The 13,398-nt window shown below is 35.5% G+C and overlaps 1 protein-coding gene across 1 annotated transcript in view; it reads right to left on the bottom strand.

Annotated features, from left to right (window-relative positions):
- HDAC9 (histone deacetylase 9) overlaps window positions 1–13,398 on the bottom strand; it is a 324,682-nt gene that overhangs the window by 1,230 nt on the left and 310,054 nt on the right. Inside the window, exons 19-20 of the mRNA XM_026044923.1 lie at window positions 3,642–3,697; window positions 3,312–3,399 (exon numbers count right to left, since the gene is read on the bottom strand). Of these exons, the coding sequence (XP_025900708.1) occupies window positions 3,312–3,399; window positions 3,642–3,697 (144 nt within the window). The remainder of the gene's footprint in view (window positions 1–3,311; window positions 3,400–3,641; window positions 3,698–13,398) is intronic.

The following is a 13,398-nucleotide window of genomic DNA, read 5'->3' as shown; positions in this document are numbered from 1 at the left end:
TGTGGAAAACCTTTTGTAAGTTTATGCACAGGGATTTGTGAGAAACTGAAAAATTAAAGATTTTATCAACTCTCCTTTAGGCAATACATTTAAAATTTCTAATTTTAAGACAGAAATGGGAATAAATACTCTGATGAGCAACATTACTACTCAGACTGTGTTTATTTTACAAATGCTATGATGTCTGAGATGAAGTTAGTATTAGAAAAACAATAGTCACTTTTTCCTCAGGATGTCTACACTCCAGGAAAGTTCAGGTTAGATCTACACTGCCAAAAGCAGAGCAAACACTGTCCACTGGTTGCACCCTTTGCCAGCTGTGGTAGCCAATTACTTTCATCCATATTGCTCTGGGTTCTCTAGGTTGATCTAATCTCACTAATGCTACAATATTGAGTTAGATCTCCTCTGGGACTGATCTAGGGTAATATCATAAGGATTACTTTTCTTTTCTCAGTTGAAAGCGTTTGAAAAAAAAATGAGGATAAAGTCACAGTCCCATTGTATAATGCTGAGGTTAAATGTAACTCATATAGGAGGATGAGAGGAGCATACACTGATGTGAGGGTGGCGGAGGTCTGAAGATCACCAGTGAACTGTTAGAGGCATTTGAGTAGCAAGTGAACTCAAAAGTAGCATGCTGAGTAACCCCAGAACCACATCAGTTTTCATTTGGCGGACAAACTAATTGGTTTACTCCAAAACAGAACCCAGAACACAGTAGCATATGTGCAAGTATGGATGATCTTGGGGCCAGAAATGCAGCTGCAAGGTGAATAGTTTAAGATCTATCATATGGATCCATCTACAAGAAGGTACGTGAAAACAAAAGAGCACTATGCTTGGTGATTTTTGATTAGTCTTTATTTTCAGTGCATATTAGGGTGATTGCATGGAGCTTAGGTTTCTTGCTGCAAAAGTTGCAAATGACAAGAAAAATATTCAATGTTCAAGAAGAGCTTTTTCTGATGGCCCAAATTTCAAAACTAGCTTTCTTGTTTAACTTCAACAAGGATGCCTATCTTTTGAAGAAAAGTAAATTCTCTTGATAGACAAAGACATCTGKTTTTTTTAAGACTGTGTATGTTAGTTACCATGTGTGAAATGTGTTCTGGCCTTGGTAGATCAAATGCATTCAGTGTGTATAATTCAATTCAAAATTGGAGGTTTATTCTTATGGTGGAAAGAAAAGCTGACAGATGAATCTTTTACTTTAGCATAGAATAAAAAATGAAGGAAAGATTAAAAATTAAAAGGCTAAGAATTTATATATGAACATATTTAGCAGCTGTGAAGATTACTTTTAATTTGAAACTAGAGTACAGTTTAATGTATTGGACTGAATATTATGTTTTAGCATTAACACTGTAGTAACATGTATAGCTGCCAATCAGCATAAAGTCCCACTCTGCTAGTCACTGTCAAAATATAGTCTTATAGCCTAATTTTCAGTCTAATACCTGTAATTCCATTCTTTTCTTTTTTTTTTTTTTCAGATGCCTGAAGCTCTCCTTTGATGAACATAAAGACATCACTATTAACTTATTTATTCATTCATTCAGTTTGGATTATATTTTAGCCAGATTTTACATAAATAAGAAATTTTCCTAATGATTTTCTGTGCATCACTTCACTGACCATGGAGCAGACTAGGGACTGGACTGCAACTGCTCCAGGAATGAAGTAATCTGTATTAGCCATATATTTCTCTTCTTTCACCAGCCAAGTCACTTTAGCCAATGAGACAGAGTCAAAGAGAGGCTGAGTGTTCCCTATCTACTTTCTCAAGTAAGGATAGGCAGCTTCACAGGTAATTATTTGCACAGGTAATGATTTGCACATTTAGCTTTGCCTTGCAAAATTTAAGCTGAGTTCCTAAGTACTTGTTGGTTGAGCAGGGCAAATGGAAATGATTTCTTTTTCTGACTCGGTGAATGTAACACTTACAGTCAAAAAGACTTAAAACATTCACAAAATACAAATGTTCAATAGGTCTTTCTATTCAAAAACAAGAATAAACATAAAATGCACTTTTGGCCAGCATTTACTGCAATAAAACTCAATGAACTGTAAGATTCAAGTCCACAAATGGATACAACATACAATGGAAGTGATTTTTTTTTCACAAATACTGGTTTCTTGCAGTAGATTACTGTGTTCCTAGGTGATAGTAAAACACTGGGAAATATCTGAAAATCTTCCTCAGCATATCTAAGTTTTCCATATACTTATTTTACTGCTCATTTTTTCACTTGCTATTTCTTTCTCTCACACTCGCCCTTTCTCTGCTTCTCTTCAAYAACCAGTATGTGTGTTTAACTGAACAAAAGTGCTAGATGGTAAGGCCATGACTTCACAATAAGATTTAATTATGAGTGCAGATATGAACAAGATTTAGACTATTAAGCCCTGCACTTCAAAAACCCTTTAACATATTTTGTCTTTAAATCTTTTATCACCTGCAAAAATTAATTAAGTACAGATGTAACAGGTTAGGTTTTGATGCCAGGGTTCATTTCCTGTCTATGCTTTGTCAGACACCCTATTACACCTCCTCGTGAACTGTAGGAAAACAAAAATGGTGCTCATAAATCAGCATTCAACTTTCCTTGGGCTGTGGATTGGGCTGATCCTTTAAGTGCAAGGCAGAGCTCCAATTCATTATTCATGAAAATAATATAGACAACATGCCAAATGTCATCTGCATTTAAATAATCCATTTGTTAAACCTATTAAGTATTGTGTAAGAATGCCTTCTATTAAAATACAAGACTAATCCAATGAAGCTGAGTTTTAATCATGTAGTTTTCCTTCAGGGAACCATCAAAAACTGGCACACATGATTTAAAAACTTCTTAGAGGGAATGACCTGTTGATTTGTTTAATAATAYCGAAGTTACACAACAAGTCGAATCATTGCTAGCTGGGGGAAGCGGCCAATTTGGTTACCAAAGCAACAACATTCTTTAAGCACATCTGACTATTTAAAGTTTGTATTCTGTAGGGAAAAGTAAACTTGGGTTCTGTAGGGTTATTTTAATGGTGGAAGTATCAATTCATTTAAGGACCATAAAAGTTGCCCTGATCTGTGCCTTCTTCTCATTAAATTGCAGTTAACACCATTAAAGTGAAACATAGATGTTTATGACTTCAGTACTGCCATCCTGGCTTTAATGAGTTCCCAAAATCAGAGGAAATGCACACCTTTATTACTTGTAGGTATTAAAAGCAGAAAAAAATGACATATAAATACAAATTCATTGTCTTTCATCTAGACGCACTAAAAGTATGGTGCTTGCAAGAATACATACCAGATCTACAATCAATATCTTGCCTATATTTAGCTTGTCTCTCAAGTATTTGGCAGTAATTGCGATCGAATTAAAAAAGCAGAACCCCCTGTGGAATAGAGAAGAACAGAAAGAAGAAAGCAAATCAGTCAGGAAAACAGTTATAAATAATGTTCAGAGCATTTTAAAAAATGCTATATGATCTCTGAGGCCATAAATCTACTTCTGGGAGTACCTAGAAAGCCTTTTCAGTCATCTGCTAACAATTACAGTTCTTCAGAGACATGCACAATGCAGGTGATTGCCAGTAACCTTAGTGCTCCGAGATGGGCAATATTCCCTGGTACTTACATGGCTGTTGATTCTTCAGCATGATGGCCTGGGGGCCTTACAACAGCAAAACCATTCTGTAAGAACAAGATAGGTTTTCAATTATCAGCTTTTGGGGAAAAAAAAAAAAAGACTTGGTGCAAAACAGAGCAGCAGGCAGACAGGATTGAATTCTATTAGTGGCTTTTGAGCACATTTTTCTGTCCAATCATCCTTTTATATTTTTAGTAAAAATAATATATTTGAGGAAAATGGCATATAATCTTATATAAATACACATAAACACACAGACACATGCACACTCATGCTCACACAACATGATCAAAAGGGGAAAGGCAAGAAAAGAAAGCTGTCATTATCAATTCTGCTGTCTAGAATTCACACTTAAAAGAGAACAGAGATCATTGACTCATTCTTGCTCAAAATTCATGTAGTCTTGCTCAACTACAGACACTTCAAATTAAAAGTAGCTTGGGTATATATTTTAAATGTTTAGTCAGTATTGACCCTATCTCCGGTATGGACTAATTGATAAATTCAGACACAAACATATGCAATTTCTAAGACTTGAAAAAGAGACAATGAATATCCCACATTTCTACAGACCATAAATTAAAGCAGGAAATCTGTCAAGCCTCAAAATTTAATAGATTCCCTAAAGTCATTATCTCATACACATTCTAGAATTCTATAGAAATTTTCATAAAGGGCAGCACTGATATCAGCGAAGCTCAAGGATGTTTTTTTCCAATAGATTCATTGAAGATAAAACAAAAAATGAAGTCCTCCCCCTCCACAAGGTAAAAGGAAGATGACAAGGCAGCTTTCTTTAAAAGTGTAGATTATTCAAAAACAATGTACCATAAGAGACACAATATCCAATCCATGTTACAACAGTCATGCTCAGGAATAACATAATTAAAMCATCAAATTTACTCTCTTGTTTCAACTGCTCTGGACACTTAGTTCTCTTTTGTATTCAACTATATCCTTCACACCAGGTTACTAATAATTAACATATGCATAAACATCTGTGCATGATTACACCAGCTAAGCATATTTTCAAGATTCCCCACACAAATACCATGTGTGGTATTGGGCTATAGAGAGGAGGGAAGAAGAAGAAAAAGAACGGAATATTTCTATATTTTAATATTCTGCTACTATTAAATTAGCCCAGTTTTCACTCATATAAAGCAAACTTGACAATCACTAAACTTTCCTCTCACTCACACAGATGTATATCAGGAGCTACAATATGAAAGTTAATAGATTCACACTGGTGCATTTGAAATATATTTACTTTGTGAATTATTATTCAATAATATTGAACAACAGAATATTCAGTATTAATAATAATTATTATTGTTTATCTAACATGCATTTTTAGTTCTATAAATCTATGTGTGTGATAGCACAAAAATTGCCTGTATGGTTTGTCTGGAACTTAGTCTAGCAAACATATCAAGGTATCTCACAAAATCTACTGCTAAACATAATCCAAGTAAATAGCTACAAAGTTTTGTGAAGTCTTAGCCAAGAATTTTTCCACCTATAGTAAACTTAAAATGTAGTGAAAAAGAAGCATATCTGTAAAAAGTAATTCTACTGATTGTCATTTATAGAATTGAGAGGATTGACAACATCATGCCTTAATTTCTGTTAAATCTCTACACATCGAAGGAAAACTTACGAGAGAACAAGTATACCTATTTATCTTTAGGGAATTCATTCTTGTTTGAATATAAACAAATTTCTGATAGATCAAACTGCATAAATTGAAAAAAAAAAAAAAAAAGAAAAGAAAAAGAAATGCAGTCATGAAACCAATGGAAAAGATAGCTACAATGGCTACTGCCCAAAAGTTCATCATGCATTTTCTGTTGCAAATTTTTGAAATCTGTTCTTGTGTTCTTCAAGAAAAACTGGATCAGCAGTCCCTGAGTTCAACACAAAGGTCAAATGGAAAGAAACCTAGGTTTAACAAAACCAAAAAAAAATCCAAGATTTTAGTCTTTTTACCTAGTGTTGGGGAAATCTAGTGTCGGGGAAATCCTTCCTGACATAGAATTTTGAACAACAAAATTCTATGCTAGTTATCTAAAATAATTCAATTGAACATATGCATTTTTTTCTTCTAGCATTTATGAAATCATTCAATAAATGTATGTTGGGCAATGAACAAATAAAGATACAAAAGGAACCTCTCCCAAAATAGCATTACTGAAGACAGAATGTGCATTCACTTATTTAGGCAATATTTAAATACCAGACAGTGAGCTCAGAACAGTAGAGAGAAAGACAAAAATCTGCTTAAAAGACAGAAAGACTAACACAGAGTAGTATGTTGAAAACGAAGCCAACACACATAAATTCAAAGTATTTTATACAGAGCCTTATTTATACTAGGATACAGACACCTTTATATGTAGAAAGTATTTTAAACTGACTGACAGAAACGAGGACCAGAAGAAGGATTCTTGTCTGTGTCATATGATTAGCTCTAGTTAAAATTTGAGGATAACAAGTAAGGCCCCAGTAGAGAAATCCTGTGCTCTGGACATATTTGGACAATGAACAAAGAGAAATCTGCTTGAACTTTCAGTTTGTAAGGAAAATCCATTGTAAATGGACCCACTTAAGTGGGTCTTAAATGGAAATTAAGAAAAAATATTATCGTTCTTCTATAATAAGGTAAGTATCTTCTTTCATGGCTTTGAATATATAGCTGAATGCTCGATTTCAAAAGAGCAGTGGAACACATCTCCTGCTGCAGTCGTCTTCAGTGGTACAGTTGATCGCTTTCTCTAGCTGGGCTAGCAGATTCAGCTACATCATACTTTGGCACCTACTTTACCCTGCCTTAACTTTTCCAAGACAAGCAGTCAAGACAGTATCACAATGCAGTTGGTTCCTTCAAAGTTAGGGATCAATCTCTGGTGTTTCTACAACACAACAAAGTAAAAGCCTAAATCTAGCCTTTTTTTTTTTTTTTTTTTTTTTTTTTTTGAGTAAAACATGGTGGGCAAGGTGCTACCTCTCTCTGCCTATCTCACAACAGAAGGAGTTTTCTCCTTCCTCCTTCTGAGGAATTCCTTCTGAGGAATGAATTACTTATTGAAGCAGTTCAAATTCTTCTTTAGTCTGAGCTTGACTTTGTAATTATTGTTCCCTGAACTGTTTCTATAAACTCAATTACCTGGTCCAGGATGTAAACATAGAGATGCATCTCACTGTATAAGTGAGTTTGGTCCAGAGTTATGCTCTATAGTAGCCCTTTTTTTTTCAAACTAATGAATCCAACCTAATCTGCAGACTAGCAGTCCTTCAAAGGAGGAAAAGAAAAAGACCCCTGAGTCTCTAGTTTAAGATTTTATATGGAATTTAAAAATGGTTCCCTTCTAGTTGAAAAGAGAATGATTGAAGCTCATCTTGTGTCCTCAGTTTTTAACTGTTATATGAAAGATCAATGCCCTTTATTCCAATTATTTAGAAGTTCACAGGTACATATCTTTTTAAAAAATGCTTGTCAAAAAATAAGTGTGTATAAACCCTAGTGAAAAGCAAGGTTTTCAGGAGAACATTGTGCTCTGCATTAACTGATTGCAGCTGCACAGGTTGTTTAGGGTAACTTTCTCAGGGACCTCTTTTCAGTTTATAGGGAGTCCAGGTATATAAYTCAGCGTGTAAATTCCACATTAGAAGTCACTTGTTGAAGTCTCTGCTTTCTACATGTCTAATTATCTTAACCTGTAAGACTTTTAGCTCTTAACAATGTGTTCTTGGACATCCACTTGTTTTTATTGGAAAAAGCTTTAGTTTTGCTTTAATGTGCACACACTTCAGAATCAGGAGTAAGTAACTGAAGTTAATGCCACATTTCTTCATAGAAACTGCTGTATTTGACTGCAACAATCCCCYTGGAACTGGTACCCTGAAAAAGGCAACAGTGTTCCTCTCAACAGCACTTCTGCTGTGACAAGATCCTGACCTATGCCATCCATCAGGGAGGCTAAGAAGAAGACTGAGTGGTGTAAGGCTGAGACAGGTACCAGTTTAGGACAGTTTTACAGTTCATGCTGCTAGTAGACTCTAGAGGTCCATGCTTGCTGTRAGCAAGATTCCATGGTTTAACAGAGCAGTATTAGTAGCATGTAGATTTGTCAAGAAAACAATGATGGACATGAGGAAATAGCATGTTGTCTGGCAGAGGAAGATAGCAGTGACCATGAGCAAACAAGATGGACATTAAACATTTAACTTTGTGACRGAAATGATGAGTTCCCTGCCTGCTTTCTTGGAGTTCGGAAAAAATATAGCCCTGCAGAATCTACCTGTAATCTAGAATAAATACAACTGTGTTGGCCTATTCGGCCGCATGTGGTGAGAAAAAGCAGGCAAAGAGTTTTTAAAACAGCGGGGTCATGGGGGTAAGATGTGTACCACACATATAATTAAAGTTGTACTGCTATATGAAATAATAATAGTCATTCAGCTATAAATACAACCACAATTACTGGGATAAAGTATCTAAGAGATGGTTTCATACAAAATTTTGTAATTTTGTAACTTTGTAAAAGCAATGAATATAATGAGTTATCTAAAAGGTTGCTTGATAGTTTGATAGATGGCTTTGATCAATCATATCTCTGTTTTTAGTTCAGTAAGCATGCATTTGTTATGGTTTCTTACATTGCTAAAAATGCTGTTCCCGGGCAAGGGGAGAAACGCCTCTTTTTTTGTGGCTGCTTTTATGGCACATCTGCACAGAGGAGGGCACATTTGCACTGTGCTCCCTTCTGGATGGGAATCTGARCTGTCCCTGGCAGTAACAGGGCAGGCAGAATTTTACATGGCAGAGAGAGAGAGTCTGGTAGGACACAACGTGAGATAGGAAGCTTGAAACAAGTAGGAAAAAATCTGCAGAAGTGCCACCCAGAAGGTACAGAGGCATAGGGCACTTCCCCAGAAAGATCTTTCTAGGTATCCAAAGGAGCTGTGTGGGGTTTTCTGCCATTCAGGCAGGCACAGAAATTTGCTGGCCTGACACAAGACCAGTGGAAAGACACCATGGTACCAGGAGGACATCTGTCTTCAAGTTCTTTTATTTTGGCTTTTGGAAGACACTTAATTTTAGCTTTTGTTCTATTAAATATAGCATTAGAGCTATGAAAGATGACTAGGGAGGATTTTTATATAGAATTCAAGACAAAAAAAAGTTTTGTTTTGAYTAAGCTCATTCTGCTTATTCATTAGATTAATACAATTTATCTTATGATGCTACGTTTATAGCCATAAGTGACAAAGGCCTTGAGAATAATAATAATCAAGTGCATTTCAAGTTCATTTTAAGTCATCCAGAACTCACAAAAAGATGTCAGATTAACAACAGCCAAATGCAGGAGATTTATTTTGCTTTTGATTCTACACGACATATCAGAAAGAACCATCCCAGGAACATATCAGATTCTGATTCGAGGAAATTCATTTCTATCTTCTTTCAATTTCAATTCGGCTGAATGACCCCTGACTACCAACAAGGTAATTCTACACACGTGTGCACATGCGCACACACACACATTCACACAAAGGAAGTGAAAGGGCTTGGGCATTCAACCTTCATTCAACTGAAACAGGTATTCCAGAYTGGCTCAGATCATGTCTTCTTTAAACTAATTTGCCCTTTTCCCTCAGCATTCTTTTTTGAATAAGCAACATTTTTCTTTTCTTCTCTTTGTTCTTGAATCAGCAAAATTGCTTATTCAATTATTAAAAAAAAAAAAAAAGAAAAGAAAAAGAAAAGGACATAACCTACCAGCTCCTGGTAGCTTATTGCATAGATCTCTTCTTTTTTAAATTTGTCAAATTAAAAATATATGGTACATAAGTGTTTATGTCACAGAACAGAGTCGTCATTGACAGTTGACATATTTAAAGGATATACAAAGAAAACTAGATATCAATCCTTATTATAGGCACTGTACTTAAAATAATTAATTCCAGCTTATATTACTACTTAATGAGAACAACTGAGACAGAAGAATATCATTTCAGAAATGTTTCTGTGGATTTTCAGTAGTTTCATAATTTGCCCTGACACTGAGTCGCCCTTTGTGATAGAAGGTCATCCTCTATTGGAAAAAAAGAGGTTCTTATTAGGTGGACTCTGTTTAGTTATGTCTGGTAGGAACTTTTCCTGGTCAAATGTAAGATGGTAAGGGACAGATAGAGAAATGTACATTTTGTTACAAATTTGAACTAGTAGAAAATCTCTACATCCATAATACCACCAGGAAAGAAAATACTCTTTGTTGATGACCCTTCTGCTGAACATATGGTCCTTAACCATTTTACCAGAATGTCAGAGACAGAGACAAAATCTCTAAGTTCGTGAGAAGTACATACAAGAAATCATACATAGGACACAACCTGCATTGTTTCCCCAAGCCTCCCAAATTACAACCTATAAGATTTCTCTTATCTACGGAAATTCCTTACTTTGTATATAGCACATTATAATATCCTAATTTACATACGACTTATTTCAGTGGTGTGTTATGTGGTTCTCTGTTAAAAATTATCTCAGAAGTGTAAAAAATGGATCGCAGACAAGTGCTCATTATATCAGAAAAAAGAATCCTTAATTTTGATGGGTAATTCTATCTGCTTGATATAATCAAAAAAGAAACATCCAGATTAAGACTCCCCGCATAAGGGATAATTTGTCTTGATATAAAAATTCAAAATATTAATTTACTATTACAGCAGCAGTAGAATTTCAGTAAACCATATTGTTTTACATCCTTAGGGCTGTCATTTTGATGTTTTCCCCATTAGTCAGGGAGATCAAAGAAACCTGATATCTCACAAGGGGTTTGAACTACAATGAAGAGAAACTTGCTTTAACTTGTGGTCAGTTCTTGAATACTGTCCAAATCAGATGAACAAAATATTGTTGTCCTGAGAAGAGACCTGTGTGAAATGGGAGTGCCAGTCTCAGGAAATTGAAAGTAAACTGTAGAACCATTTGCCTTGAGTACAAACTTGACTCCTGCCCAGCTCTGCAGTGAATCTCTTAATTCTTACGGAGACTTTGGTCATTGATTTTACAGTCTTGATCCTTTGTTTAGTGGCATGTATCTATAGTACATGCCTGTTATTACAAATCTTGCAATAGAAGGAATTGTCAGTAGAGAATGACTGAATAAGAATGGAAACTGGAAAATCCTGTCTTTCCTGGAATGGACCTTAAATGTCAGACATCAGTCAGTGCATGGCAGCTTATGTTTGTTACTTTTATATTATCGCTATTGCATTGAAGACTTTTGTTGCTAGCATTGTAGATCCTTTGTTTTTCAAATTTATTGAGCACAATTTCTATTCGTTTTAAATCTAGCAAAAGCAAGTTAGATTTTACAATATATGTATTGATTTCTCAAGCTGTAAAGATATTTGGGCATCTCATTCCCATCCTCACTGACAAATGAGATAATTTTCATGTTTCATTTTCCATGAAAAGCATRTTTTAAAAAGAATGATATTAATTTCTTGTTTCCAAGTCTTCTTGTCTCATTTTCTTCTATGCTAGAAAGTTTTCAGGTTGAATTTCTGAGGACATCCTATGTTATCAAAGCTGTTTTGAAAGATAAAACTCTGGTTCAACCTTTCCTCAGTGCAGACAAGCCAGATCTCCTCTGAAGCACTTTGGAGCAGAACCCTGCGGGAAGTCCTTGCTGCCCATTGCAGGACCTTGCTGCATTTGTGAGGTGCAGGGTATGCAGCTCTTCACAGGAAACTGTGGGAGTTCAGAACATGTCTCTATGTCCTGTCTCGTGCTTTTTTTCTAAAGATGATGCCCAACTGACAGCGCATCATCTGACAGCAATCCGTGGTTGTAAACTTCCAGAGAGCAATTGCACCATGATTTTCTACTGCTCTCATCTTGCTGTTTACACATTACAGAGCTGTTGTTAGATCACAGACAACTCTTGGAAGGCATTTTATTTTTTTTTTTTGTCAAGCAAAGGTTTGAAGTTGTGGAAGATCATTCCAGATTTCCATCACAATTTCCCTTCCAGATTCCCACCACAGTTTAATCCTCCCACTCAGTGCTCACAGCACAGGCCCCAAGTGGTTGTTCCATATGCATACTTGTTTAATGAATGCATACAGAAGTGGTCTGCTTCACTTACTTCTCCTCAGATCTCCATAACTACATTACATAATTCCCTTTCTCCCACATTTGAAACATCTAACCAGCACAACGTATATGTCGCTAGAGGAACAACAACATAGAAAGTCCTAAACGAAGACTGGAACACAGAAATCTTCATGGCTATAAAAAAGCAGGGCTACCTAAATTTAATCCTCGACCGTGCAAGAATCCCCAGAACACACTGCAAAAATCTCCCTTAAGCTTGTTTACCACATGAGAGTGTGTATTGTTGGTATCTTGATGGCAAATTTTGGTTTGCTAAGCATGCAATGACAAAACAATCACAGGAAGACTTTGCCATAGCAGCCAGTATGAGGAGCAGTGCACTCATGGTATCTCCCCTAGTGTCTTTCCTCTGTCAGGCAAGTCTCCACAGGTAATCTTTCCAAAATTGTATTTCCTAAACTTTCTATATTCTTTCAATTTAAATTATAAATACCACATGCAGATTGATGCTCCATATAATTGGCATATTGGCATATAAATCATTTCACTTCATCTTGGAARCAGAGGAGCAGGTTAGATAAAATATCTACCAGGAATAGCGTATTTCTAATTCTTTTTCATATCAAAATCTTTCCATTACTATTTTCTTAATGATTCATGGTAAACTAACTTTGGTTCTATTAGACAATTTCCTTTCCTGTTTCTTAACTAGAGGTTSTATGAGATTGTCTCAGTTCTCCCTGTTCTAGACAGAGATTCAGATTAGGATCAACAATAAATTTAAAGTAAACTACAAATTAGCATTAAATTAAAAAAAATCTGTTTACAGACTGGCAATTTCAGTAGCAATTAAGGTCTTAGAGTGGCTGATGTTTGATCCTTGTCAGCTGTCCATCACAACAGATAAACAACTAAAAGCATTCACACAGTGTGAAAGGCACCATAAATGCATAGAGATAAGCAGTGAAAGACCCCAATCATGTCAGCTGCATGTAAGGCATATGTCATTATTCTTATCAGAATTGGCTTATCTGTTCTCTTTAAGACGGAAGACTGTCCTATATTTGTCAAAGTTAAAAACTGGCAAAAAAAATCTACTTGATGTTCGTTATTCCCATTGTGTGGGAATAGTACACCCTGGATTGTATAAAGAACCCTGTTGTGCCTGAAAAGCCTAATGGTGATGAACTGACTACAAGAAAGGCTGCTAAACAGGGTCCCATATTGATGTGTCTYGTCCTTGACTTGGAATTTCAAAATCCAAATGTGATTTAGTACCTGGACAATGATTTTAGTATCTGAATATGAAAGTTTAGTAAACAAATATGATTGACTTAAACATACAAACAAATATGCATATATATGCTCACATACACACAGAAACACACATAGGCACCCATCCCCTAGCATGCAGCAAACATGTTTAGGCTGAAATAAAGAGACAGAAGAACAAAAAGAAGTTTCATTGTCTTTTGGAATTAAAAAAAAATGCAGTGTAATGTTAACRTGAAAATATTTATTTCTTTCTCAATTCTGGAAATAGGACTGAATCCATTAGCATTTGGACTGGAAAGTGTATAAACAATTTCATTAAGGAGACATGTTAGCTCCAACAAT

This window comes from Nothoprocta perdicaria, unplaced genomic scaffold, assembly GCF_003342845.1.
Source record: "Nothoprocta perdicaria isolate Ctin4 unplaced genomic scaffold, notPer1 scaffold_106, whole genome shotgun sequence".
Classification (NCBI taxonomy): domain Eukaryota; kingdom Metazoa; phylum Chordata; class Aves; order Tinamiformes; family Tinamidae; genus Nothoprocta; species Nothoprocta perdicaria.
This window is presented reverse-complemented; position numbering and strand designations above follow the sequence as displayed.